This window comes from Gracilinanus agilis, chromosome 1 (genome assembly GCF_016433145.1).
Source record: "Gracilinanus agilis isolate LMUSP501 chromosome 1, AgileGrace, whole genome shotgun sequence".
NCBI classification, from domain to species: Eukaryota; Metazoa; Chordata; class Mammalia; order Didelphimorphia; family Didelphidae; genus Gracilinanus; species Gracilinanus agilis.
The window spans coordinates 717902875-717915241 of NC_058130.1; the positions used below are offsets into that span (position 1 = coordinate 717902875).

Below are 12367 nucleotides of genomic sequence, written 5' to 3' on the forward strand. Positions count from 1 at the left end.
GGGGCAAACTAAAGGGTATTGTATATTATTATTATTTTTTTTTAATAGTTTTGTTTTAAGAAATTAATTATAATTTATTCATGTTTATCAAATATTATAATTTGTTTATAGTATATAGTTTATACTTGTATTAAATTTGTAAAAAAATTTTTTTAAATATTAATTTAAAAATTTTTTTTTCTAATTAAAAAAGAATTTTTAATGCCTTTATATATATATATATATATATATATATATATATATATATATATATATATATACTTATTTGGTGTTGTTGTTCAGCAGGAAGAAGGGGGTAGAAAACAGAAAAGGGGAAAAATGTATTTTATTTTATTTTATTTTTTTTTATATATTTTCTATTGACCTCTAGTGGCCAAATGGTCACACTACAGTACAGAAGGGTAGGAGTGGCAAGCAAGGGAGGTGACTATGTTTGCCAGAAACCAAAATGGAGGATGTGGCTACAAAGCAGGGCAGATTCGCTTTAAAGCTTTCAGAGTCAGAAGCTGGGGGTTGAAGTAATTATCTTGCTTATTTTTAAACCCCAGTTGGGCAGGGAAGCCAGAAAGCAGGCTGGGGTGGATGAAAAAAGGTCAGGACCTCCCCACACCCAGGCAAAAATCCCAGTAGAAGTTAGGGGTGTTTGTAAGATAAAAGGGGCTAGAGGCTGCGGGGCGTTTTGAAACTTACCAGTCACAGGCAGGTTGGCTGGAGGGTCTTCAGAGAGTCCATAAGGCAGGAAAACACAATGGTAAATAAAGCAGCTTAAGTCTGGTGGGGCTGCCACTTGTGGCTGAAAACAAAACCCCTGCTTGGCCAGGCAGTCAAGGGGCGGTAAAAGCGCTTGTGAGGTGCTGGGAGGCTACAGTGGTCTGAGGAACCAGCACAAGGGTGAAGCGGATGAGGAAGGCGTGTGAAAGACGCCTGGGTGGAAAAATGCACAGATTGGGGAAGAAAGAAAAATGAGAGGCCGTCGCTAAGCAAAAGCCACAGAAAGCTCTCCCGTGTGTGTGTGTGGGGGGGGAGGGGGAGGCGCAGCTGGGAACTATTTTACAGGGAGTTCGAAAATCCCAAATCCCTTCGTGGTTGCCAAACTGTTATAATTAAAAATGATGAGGGCCGAGATCAAAAGGGAGAATAGTATTTTAATAAAAGCCATGTTGATAGAGATAAACTGACCACACACCTGTAAGAAAACCCTATTCCAACCTCACCTCAGCCATTTACCTTCCTCTCTCCTCGAGCTCAGGTAACTAAAGAGGAAGTTCCAAGTCACTTCCCCCTAATTTCAAATAGTCCCTCACCTTGAATACGTCATCCAAAAACCGGAAACCCATTAGGGATCATGAGAAATGTAGTTCCAAGTATCCCAAGTGATTTTAAATGACACAGTCCTAAGTAGAGGGAAGGATGGAAGTGGTGAGAGGCTACTGCTTCAGATATCAGCCAGTCCCTACTTTGGGGATTCTTCAAGTGAAAATCTTTCAGCACTCTCAAAGTGTGAGTCTTCACAAGCATAGCATTAGGTCAACTTCCAGCTTTGAGAGAGAAGAAACAATAGGCCAAGACCACTTCAGGTTGCTAACGAAAAAACTCTAGTAAGACAGGTGAGGGACTGGTGGTCTTCATCATATCCCTATTACTAGTTTGCTATTCTAGAGGTTTGGGGGAATTTCCTCTTGGGTAAGTCTTAATTTTTTCTCTTGATTGAACTGAGCTACTTTGCTTCCTAGCTTCTTCACTGTGGTTTGTCTGGTTTATATATATATATATATTTTTTTTTAAACCCTTACCTTCTGTCTTTGAATCAATACTGTGTATTGGCTCCAAGGTAGAAGAGTGATAAGGGCTAGGCAATGTGGGTTAAGTGACTTGCCCAGAGTCACACAGCTGAGAAGTGTCTGAGGTCAGATTTGAATCCAGGACCTCCCATCTCTAGGCCTGGCTCTCAATCTACTGAGCTACCCAGCTGCCCCCTATATTCTCTTAAGTATATACTTTCTCTGATTTATGCTTTGCTCGAATTTGGGTAAATGGATTTCTTTGCTATTTGCTACATGTGGCTTATTGTGAAACTGGTCATAGGTTAGGGAAGGGGTCAAACTTTGGCTGTATTTTCCCTCAATAGAATAAAGTGATCAAATGTTGGAAGGAACTTGATTGTAAACTCTTTACAAATAATATTTAAAGGGGCAGAAGAAATAATCCTCCTATTGTGGAGAAGAGAGTAGTTTTTGGCTCCAACCTCATTCTTATGCTCCTGGTAGGAATGAATATCTTCCTTGTAGAAAGTTAGGATAGAAAGATCTAATCTGTTTCCTTTTGGGGCACATGTACAATAATAGTATTTCAGCACAATATGGGCCACTCTCTAAATGTATAGGGACTATGCATCTAATACTAAATGTTTCTTAGTTTCTGGAATGTCTTATCTTTTTTTTAAAACCCTTACTTTCCATGTTAGAATCAGTACTGTGTATTGGTTCCAAGGCAGAAGAGTGGTAAGGGCTAGGCAATGAGGGTTAAGTAACTTGCCCAGGGTCACACAGCTAGGAAGTGTCTGAGGCCAGATTTGAACCTATGACCTTCCATCTCTAGGCCTAGCTCTCAATCCATTGAGCCACCTAGTTGTTCCCAATCTCTGTCTTTTCTGAAAGAGAGTATCTTAATCTTTGTGAAATGATCACTTTTGTGGTCTGGGGCAGGAATCTTTTTCTTCCACATTATTATATATGGTTTATTCAATGCCACTGTGTCTGAAGTAATATTTCTTCTTCATGGTTGATAAAACCAAATATTTTTAAAATTTTTATTATTCTAAATAAATAAACAACAAACAAATAAAGTTTTTATGTTTTTATTAAACTTTTATTTATTAAAAAATTTTTACCCATGGTTCCATGATCCATGTTCTCTCCGTCCTCTCTTCCCTCCCCCCTCCCAGATTTGACAAGCAATTCCACTAGGTTATACATACATATATATGGATATATTATCACTAGAATCCATTTCCATATTATTCATTTTTGTAAAAAAGCAATCCTTTTAAACCAAAACCCCAAATCACACATCCATATAAACAAATGATAAATCACATGTTTTCTTCTGGATTTTGTTATGTAGGAACTGTTAGGACCATCCAAGGGACCTAGGCAGATGCTGATGATGGAATGTGAAAGGGAGGGAGTCTCAAACCGCAGCTGTATGTGAGTTAGATAAACTCCCACATCAGCAGAGTTAGGTCTCCTTTAAGCCCAAGATTCTCTACCGCAGCCCCAGGGACTTGGAACCAATCCAGCCAGACAGTTGGAAATGTTTCCAGGAAGCAGATTGAAACTTCCTGAAACCTTGAATTGAAGATAAACTGACTTAGAAAGGCTTGCTCAACTTGTTGTAAACCGGATCTGACTGCTAATGATTAGATGGTTGATGGTAACGTAATCAAGGCTCCAAGATTGTTTAGGCTTAGGGTTAATCAGGGTTCATTTGTAATTAAACAGAGGGAAGATAAGGGGTAGGAAGGTGGGTGAAAGGAAACCCTAAGATCTTGTCTAAATTGTTGATGTTAAATAGATCTTGAAGCACTGGTTGATGTTCCCTAGGTGCAGAGTATGAGAAAGCCTTGAGGACAGATCCCAAGTCTGTTGCTTCATTGCTGAGCCCAGAGGCTGGCAAGCCCCTGGGTCAGATGCTGCTGTTCTTGGTTGTAGCTGTTCTCACTGGCTTGTAGTATAAGGTTGTTGTCTATGCCAAAGATGCATTGAATATTGGTTATAATGGAATTAGTCTCTACCTGCCTAAAAGAAACTCACTCCCAAACCACCCTGGGCCCCAAATCCATTCTTCCCTAACCCTTCAGGTGAGTTGGAGAAGTGAAACTCCCAGGGGTTTGAGGACCCTCTTTTATACCCTGTCCTTAACTGTCACCCTGGCCCACGCCTTGGGTGCTCTGCCAGGTTCTGTGTTCCAAAGTGGCAACTACCAATTTGCACCCCTAGCAAAATGGCTTCTCATTTCTGCATATTACAATTTCCACTTTGTAGAAGTTCTTTCTTTAGTTCTTTCTTTAGATGTGGATAGTATTCTTTCTCATCAGTCCCACGGAATTGTCCCAGATCATAAAGCAAATGTCTTTATTAGTGTTCATGCACTATGGATTTGATTGTAGGCTAATTCAAGTAGCACCTTGAACTCTGAGATTTGGTGGGTTCTCACGTGTGGAAAATGGTCCCAGTATTACAAAATAAAATGAAATGTAATAGGAACACAAGTATATTTTTCCCTATGGATTAAAAAATTAACCTCAGAAGAAGATGGGGTCCACATGGCAAGACTACAGTATATGCAAGCAAAAGCTGAGGGTTTTCATGGTTTAAAAGCTCAAAATGAATCATTTGTATGAAGTGGTAGCCAGAAAAGAAAACTTAATCTTTGACTGCATTAAGAGAAGCATAGAGAATGACTAGGTAGTTATGATGAAGCTGTTAACATCTGCATATAAAACACAGATGGAGTACTATGTTAAGCTCTTGAAAGACTGGAGAACATCAAAAGGAAGGCAACCAGTACAGTAAGTGTCCTCTCATTCATATGAGAACCACTTGAAGGGAATGGAGACATTAAGCCTGGAAGTGAGAGGATTAAGTGGGAACATGATCATTATGTTCAAATATTCAAAGGAGTGTCATGTGTAAGAAGGATTAAATTTATTCTGCTATTCCTTAGAGGGATCCTACTTTGAATATGGGTTTTACTATAGGTGTCTATGAGATCTGTTTTGTGACTCAGATGTCATCACAATGGAATTTTGGTATTATTTGATCTTTGTAGACTAGATGACCATTTGGGATTTCTTCTGAGTTTTAGGAAGCCTCAGGAGGCAGATAAAGGAGTGTTAGGAAGGAGAGATGTTCCACTGATGACTTCATGGCCACAGTTTAGAATGATGTTTGAATGGGTATGTTTTTCCAAACAATACAGGTAGGCCTGGGAACTCTGGGGCTCAACAAAAAGGGACTGATGGTTGGGTAACATAATGACAGAAAGATAGTGATAGACAATACCCATGGAGACTTTTGATTTGAATAACTGAGAAAAAGAGTAAAAAAAGATTCAAGTGCATAAAAGCTGACAAATACACTCATTAGGGAAAGGATGGTTTGGGTAGCTCTGATCTCAGGGTGCCTTTTGGGTGAGAGTTTAGTGGTCTGAAAATTTTGGACATGCTGGTGGTGTTTGTATAGGAGAAGAACCATATAGACACTGGTCAAGACCATGACTCCCAAACAAAGCACATTTCTGAATGTGGTTATTATTAAATAAACATCCATGATATGTTCTGAAGTACAAAACCCATTATCAAATGCATTTTTAATGTTGCTGCTGTTTCTTAGGCCTCTTGCACTTACTGGTACAGGAATTTCAATCAGTAAATTGAGGATCCAAGAAAAGAAACAGGAGGAGGTGATCTGTTGTGTGGCTTTAACTTTGAACTCTGTCCACCTGGAATTAGGGGGGCTGATGATAATAGCCTGGAATATACATAGAAGACAAGTGAAGGAAACTGAAAGCCCCTGGCTCTCTTTGCGAAGGTAAAATACAACTTTGCACCAAACATCATCCAGGGAATAGTTCGAAGTCAACTCCTGCAGTATTTGTGGGATTCCCTTGCTAAGAAGCATAGTGGAGTTCACCAAGCTCAGCTGGGCAAAAATAAGGGTTATTGAACTTGTCTTATGGCCACCAAGAATGTTTAACATATAAAAGGTGAAGAGAAAGAGATTTGCTATAGTTCCTACTATGGTCACAATAAGAAACAGAGTCCCAACGCAGATGTTTTTTGGAAGCATTCTATGTATCTTCACAAGAAAATTTTAGGTAAGGGTCATCTTGTTAGCACAATGGAGAGAGTCTCATAATTGGAGCTGAGAGGATCTAGATCAAATCTAACTTTAATAGAATCTTAGTTATGTGACTCTGGGCAAGTCACTTAACCTATACTGCCTATCACTTGCTGTTCTTTGGCGTTGGAGTTGATATTGAGAAAGGAGGTAGGAGTTCTTTTTTTTTTTAAACAAAGAAAACTTTAGGTAGAAAAAATCTAGAGAGAATACAGAAAAGCTATGTGTATTGTCCTTTGGGATTTCAGTCAATAGAAGAGACCTCAGAACATTGCTTCTACCTCATTCCTTTACCAATGTTGATGGATATTATTATTTTAGGAAAGATATACTGCCCTTTTCTCAATGAAATCCATGCTCATCAATTCCTACTACTCAAGTCAATATGGGGAGCAGGTGGTATAGCTGAATTTAATTATGGAGATAGTATTTCTTTTTTCTTTCTTTTTTTAAACCCTTATTTTCTGTCTTAGAATCAGTACTAGGTATTGGTTCCAAGGCAGAAGGATCATAAGGACAATGGGGGCTAAGTGACTTGCCCAGGGTCACCCAGCTAGGAAGTGTCTGAGGCCAGATTTGAACCTACCACCTCTATCTCTAGGCCTAGTTCCAAATCCACTGAGCCACTCAGCTGTCCCTGACAGTATTTCTTGTAGGATTAGAAGTTTTAGATCTTCAACTACTTAAGGTAGTAGCCTTTAATTAAGGTAAAAATTGGTATTTTGCAATTCCCACCATAGATTCTTCTTCACTGAGTTCAGTAAATCTTGTTAATGAAGGACCAAATCAGTTTAAAACTTGGGCCAATTATCTTTATGTAGTCCTGTTGTGTGAGGGGAATAAGAAGAAAAGAGGAAAGAGTTATAAGTCAATCAATGAGTTAGGGTTATGTAGATCAAGGCTGAAACTCAGAAGTAGACAACAATAATAAAAAAGGTACTAGCAAAACCTCAAATAAAAATGTTGATTGGACTCAAGCTTACTAAAAATTCCAGGCAGAATTAAAGAAATATATTAATGGTAGAGGAAAAATTGGGAAAAAATTAGAGTAATGCAAGAAAATTATGAAACAATAATTCAAAGCTTGGTCAAAAAATGCTAATGTAAATATCATATTAAAAAAACCAAATTGGCCAAATTGCAAAAGATGCACAAAATTCCACTGATTAAAAAAACTCCATATAAAACCAAATTCATCCAATAGGAATTGGGGTTGTTCTGGGAATAGGGTCCCTTTAATATCTCTCTTTTGCTTCTCTAACCTGTGCTAAACTGGACAGTCTTCCTCATCTACTTTCATTGCACGGTATTCCCAGAATCCTTTAAGCTCAAAGCTGGATGGAACCTCAGATAGCAGTTAGCCCAAGTCATTTCTAAGCACACAATCCTTCTACAGCAATGATTCCCAAAGTGGGCACCACCGCCCCCTGGCGGGTGCTGCAACGATCCAGGGGGACGGTGATGGCCACAGATGCATTTATCTTTCCTATTAATTGCTATTAAAATTTTAAAATAATTAATTTCCAGGGGGCTAGGTAATATTTTTTCTGGAAAGGGGGCGGTAGGCCAAAAAAGTTTGGGAATCACTGTTCTACCTTATTATGTAGCCTATGTTTGAAGACTTGTAGGTTTGGGGAACTCATGACCTCCCATTTTACTTTGAGAAATCTTTACCTATTAGGATTTTTTCATTTGGAATTTTTTTATGAAATGGAAATCTGCCAGTCTCGATGTTATATCCATTGCCTCAGTTCCTCCTAACAAGCTCACCTTTGCAAAGTATAGCCTTTTATTACATTACGATTATTCCTATATTAAAATAGCTTTCAATTGTCATATCCAACAGTTAGTTGGCATAGAGCTCTGGAATTAGTATAGGAAAGATCTGGGTTTAAGGCCTAACTTAGTCACTTACTATTTGTGTGTTTCTTGTCAAGTCATCACTTTGGGACGCATGTTTTCTCACTTGAAAAGTGGGAATATTAATGCATCCACATCCTAGGGTGTTTGAGAAGATCAAATGAGGTGAGTAACCAAGCTCTTTTGAAATCTTAAATTCTATATAATCAACAGTTGTTTTTATTAACTTTTATCATATTACTTCTTTCTGAGCTAAAATTCCCCTTTAGTGTGACAATACATACATACATATGTGTATAGTTATTAAACACAAACACATATTTGTATATAGTCTTCATTGGTGTAGGCAAGGGGTTAGCAGATTATATCCCACAGACCAAATGATTTAATCCCTCTCATTTCCTCACCCCCCTGCTCAAGTCTTCCTGGGTAGGCTCCTATTTTCAACATTCTTTCTGACTTGAACAGTATGCCATGTCTTCCACTGATCAGGGAATAGGAAAGATTCAATCCCTGTTTCCAGGCACATGTCCTTATGTAATTTAGGTTTCACATGGCAGAAGCACAAAATATGAAAGTTGGAAGGGACCTCATATAAGATGAAATTTAATTGAGTAGCTTTTAATCACAAAAGAATTCTTCACTAATAGCTTAAAAAATTGTAACAGTGTGATTGAAATAAAATGTAATAGTAATAGTAATAATATTAAAAGCCTCTGCAATGGTGAAAATGTTTATACACTTCTCCTTACCTTGCCAGATGCTCTGGAGGTTGTGACATGGGGAAACCAGGCTCCCAGCCCTGTCATTTCATGAAGGGCTCCCTGAGAGAGGGAAGGAGAAAAGGTGAGGATGCCCTGGTGATAACATCTATTACTGGAATCTATTCTTGAAATCTGTTTCATAAACCGTGTCCCCATTCATAATCCCTGTTGAGTCATTGCTTATGCACATAAAAAAATCTGTGGGACCTAAGGACTTAGGGTCTCAGACCAAAGTAGGTCTGTCTGTAGACCCTGGTTTTTGCAACCTGCAGCTCTTACAATAAAGCCACTTTTGCTCAGATTGTGTTCAGTTTTCTTTTCTTTTGTAATACTCAGAAGCCACCTGGTCTAATCTGTATGGGAAATTAATATCTCCATATCTCAGAATGAACATTTATTGAGAAAGTAATCTTAAGGCTCTCTTTTTTTCTTGTATTCTTAATGCTTTGCACAAAGAAGGTTCATAGGAAATGATTATAATATTCATTGATGTGAATTTTGAAATCTTGTTGATTGAATATCCATAATCTCTTGTTTCTAATCAGGTACCCATTGTATAATGTAAGCACTCATCATCTCTAGTCTGGACAATTGCAAACTGTCCAAGTGGTCCAAAAGCTTCTAGCCTTTAATTTGTTCTTCCATTGTTCATAAAATAACTTTCAATAAGAGGATGATCTCATCATTTTTCTGAAAAAAATAAACTTCATTGCCTCCCTATTGCCTTTGCATATAATACATACTCCTCATCTTGGCATTGAAAACCCATAACCATCAGGTTCCAGCCTACCTTTCCAGGATCCTTATTCTTCCAAAAACTTAGCCTTCTATCTGGAGCTTCTGTGCTTTTGCCACAGACAGTCACCTTGTTTTGAGATGAATTCCACCTTCACCACTGTTTTGCCTCAGTCCCTCATCCAGTCATTCCCTTGTAGACATTTGTGCCCTTCACCTATTGCACAGGGTGGTTAGGATCAAATGAGATCATGCTTGGAAAGTGTTTTACACATAATTGGTACTTTATCATTTGTTTGTTTCCTGCCTTGGTCCTAATCCATGATACCTGGGTCCATTTGCTTTTTGTCTCTGGTCTCTGATTCTTCTGATCCAGAGCCTTCTTATTGATTTCTGATGCAGCCCCCTATCTTTGCCACCTACTCTTGCCTTGCCCTCTCTCTTGGCTTTCTCTGTCCTACCAAATCCAGTCTCTAACAAGACTCTCCCAGGCTAGTTTTGCCTTCTCTTGTCTGATATGTCTTTTATTGCACACATTCAATCTCTCATGTTCAGTTGGAACTTAAAGAAGGAACTTTAAGAGTTTAACTACCTTAGTTCTGACCTTAATCGTCTTTCTCTAATGATGGTTTGGATTCATTCCTCAACAGTGACCATATTACCCTTCCAATATTGTACTTCTGAACCCCTATCAACTGATGTACAACTACTCATACAGAATTGTTCAGACCCTCCTCACTCCAATATCACAATCTCTTTATTCTCTCCCCCACCCTGGGAAATATTCCACTCCATATTTACCTGTTTACACTGGACTCCCTGACATGCCTGCTCTATTATTAACACATTTCATTTCATTTTAAACTTTTTGCTTCAGGAGTCATTCCATCTTCTGGCAGTCACTGAGACCTCTTTCCTCCTAAAGATGCTGAATTTTTGTCTACTTTTTGTATTTATACCTGCAATTCATTAGAGTCCAAATTCTTCTTGCAGCTTGTTACCACTTCCAGATTCTTCCTTTACCACTATTTCTTCTCAATTTCTCCTCTGTTGAGGTTCATTTTATGCAACTGTGTCTCCAAATACATCTCCTAATGATGTTCATTGATTGACAATCAGGACATTTTTCTTTCTACCTGCAATTCTTTAGTAACCAGTTCACACTCTTTTGTTCCATTTCAAATCATTCCTTTATTATAAGGACTTGAACATACATATTGATGTTCTATCCCAGTGATGGCAAACTATGACCTGTGGGCCAGATGCAGCCCCCTAAAATGTTCTATCCAGCCATGCGACATTATTCCTAATCTGATGAATACAATGAGTAGGATACAATACAATGAAACTTCAAAAGAGTTGCCTTAGAAACAGCCTGACAGATGAGCATTTCCTTTCCTTTGGCCCCCTCTTTAAAAAGTTTGTCCATCACTGGTCTATCCAATATCCTAACTTCCTGAATACTCAATCCATTCGATTCCCGTAACCTCCTCCTCTGACATTACTTACCCATGGTGGTGGTCACCCCTTTGATCTAGACACCATTCATTAAAGGAGGTCCAACTTATATGTTCATAAATTCCAAAATTCTTTTATCTGATCAATAATCTATTTGTATTTCAGATTTCTCTATGCCTTACAAATACTTAGCCTAGTTTTCTGTCCTCACTATGACCTATAATTCCTCCATCACTCACTTCTTTCCAAGGCAACTATGCCTCTATATATTCTAACTTCTTCCCTTTATGATCTTCACCTTTGGTGAAATAGTGTAACTGTAAATTATTTTCTACACTTGAATTTTTTTCCTCCTTGCCAAATGGTTATTTGGATTACTGCCATGATCTATCTCCTTTGCTCCAATTCATATGCTATGGAACGAAATTGGAGAAAATAATGGAATTATGCTGACAAGTTTCCATCCATTATAAATTTAGGTTGCATAATCTCAGCTGGACCCTCCTTGCGCCAAGTCGAGACTTTTATACCTCCCAATAAATTTGCCACCCTATTTATCAAAGCAACTATCTCATACCTCTTTTTCCCTCACCCACAGAACCACTTTTTTCTGTTCTCTTAGCTGAGAAGCCCTCCATTAATATTTCAATAAACACATGAAGCCATTCTGTGTGGATTCTGACTTCTTTACATCTCATCTCACTGCACTCAGGCAGTTATATGAAAGATACACTGTTGTAACAGTAAAAGGATTCCAATTTGAGACTCTTAGAATGTAAGTGAGGGAAACATGTGCTCATGAGAGAATGGTCCTTAATAGTCATATAAATATAGACAGTTTTTTATTTTCCTTTGTCTGTGTCCACTCAAAGTCTTCTCTTTTCTAGGTTTTACATTTCCATTTACTTAAACCCATGTCCTTATGGCACATCTCTCATGATATCCAAGTTTCTTCACCATTGTGGTCATCTGCCTCCAAACTTTCTAGTTAGCAATGTCTTTTCCAATAAGTGATCCTAAACTAAAAATATCTTCCCAACATAGTCTGAGCAGGGCTAAAGAGAGAAAGACTATCATTCTCTTTTTTCTGCTCTCCTCCAGGATAGCTGCTACTTTTCTTCAACAAAATAACTGAATGTGATGTGATGAAAGGTCTCATAGGAAGAATGTTCTGCTTTGACTCTCTCCCTTTTCTAGAAGACATACTCTCTTCTCTTTTGTGTCTCTGCAGCTCAGAAAAAATGTGTAACTTACCTGATTAGTCTTTGTTGCCTGGGTAAATGAGGGAAGGGCTGTCAGACCAAGTATATATATGTGGTGGAGTCATGGGAAGGAGGGTTGTCTTATGATAGTTATAGCTATGGGATGCCTTGAGTTCATCTCCCCCCAGAGCTATGATTATAAGGTCAACTTAAAGAGATGTGACAGTGTCTATAGCAGGAATCATTGGTGTCTCTGAGGAAGAACAAACTTTTATCCCCAATACAAATAATTATCCATACTTTATGTTGATTTGTGATAATTTTCCTTCCTTCAAAAACAAAACATCTAAGTGGGAGGAGATGGAAGGGAAACTTTTCTCAGTTCCCATGGAGACTCATACAAGTTCATCCTTAGAGGGAAGAACAAGTCTTTCAGGCTGGGTGTGGT

The 12367-nt window shown here is 38.4% G+C and overlaps 1 protein-coding gene across 1 annotated transcript; it reads right to left on the reverse strand.

Annotated features, from left to right (window-relative positions):
* Window positions 1-4937: 4937 nt before the first annotated feature.
* LOC123256732 (vomeronasal type-1 receptor 4-like) lies at window positions 4938-5849 on the reverse strand. Its single transcript, XM_044685301.1, has one exon. The coding sequence runs from the start codon at window positions 5847-5849 to the stop codon at window positions 4938-4940; it is 912 nt and encodes a 303-aa protein (XP_044541236.1).
* Window positions 5850-12367: the final 6518 nt, after the last annotated feature.

Bases quoted from the DNA above. Each gene is read 5' to 3' on its own strand.
- LOC123256732 (XM_044685301.1), bottom strand. From the start codon at position 5,849: ATGCTTCCAAAAAACATCTGCGTTGGGACTCTGTTTCTTATTGTGACC.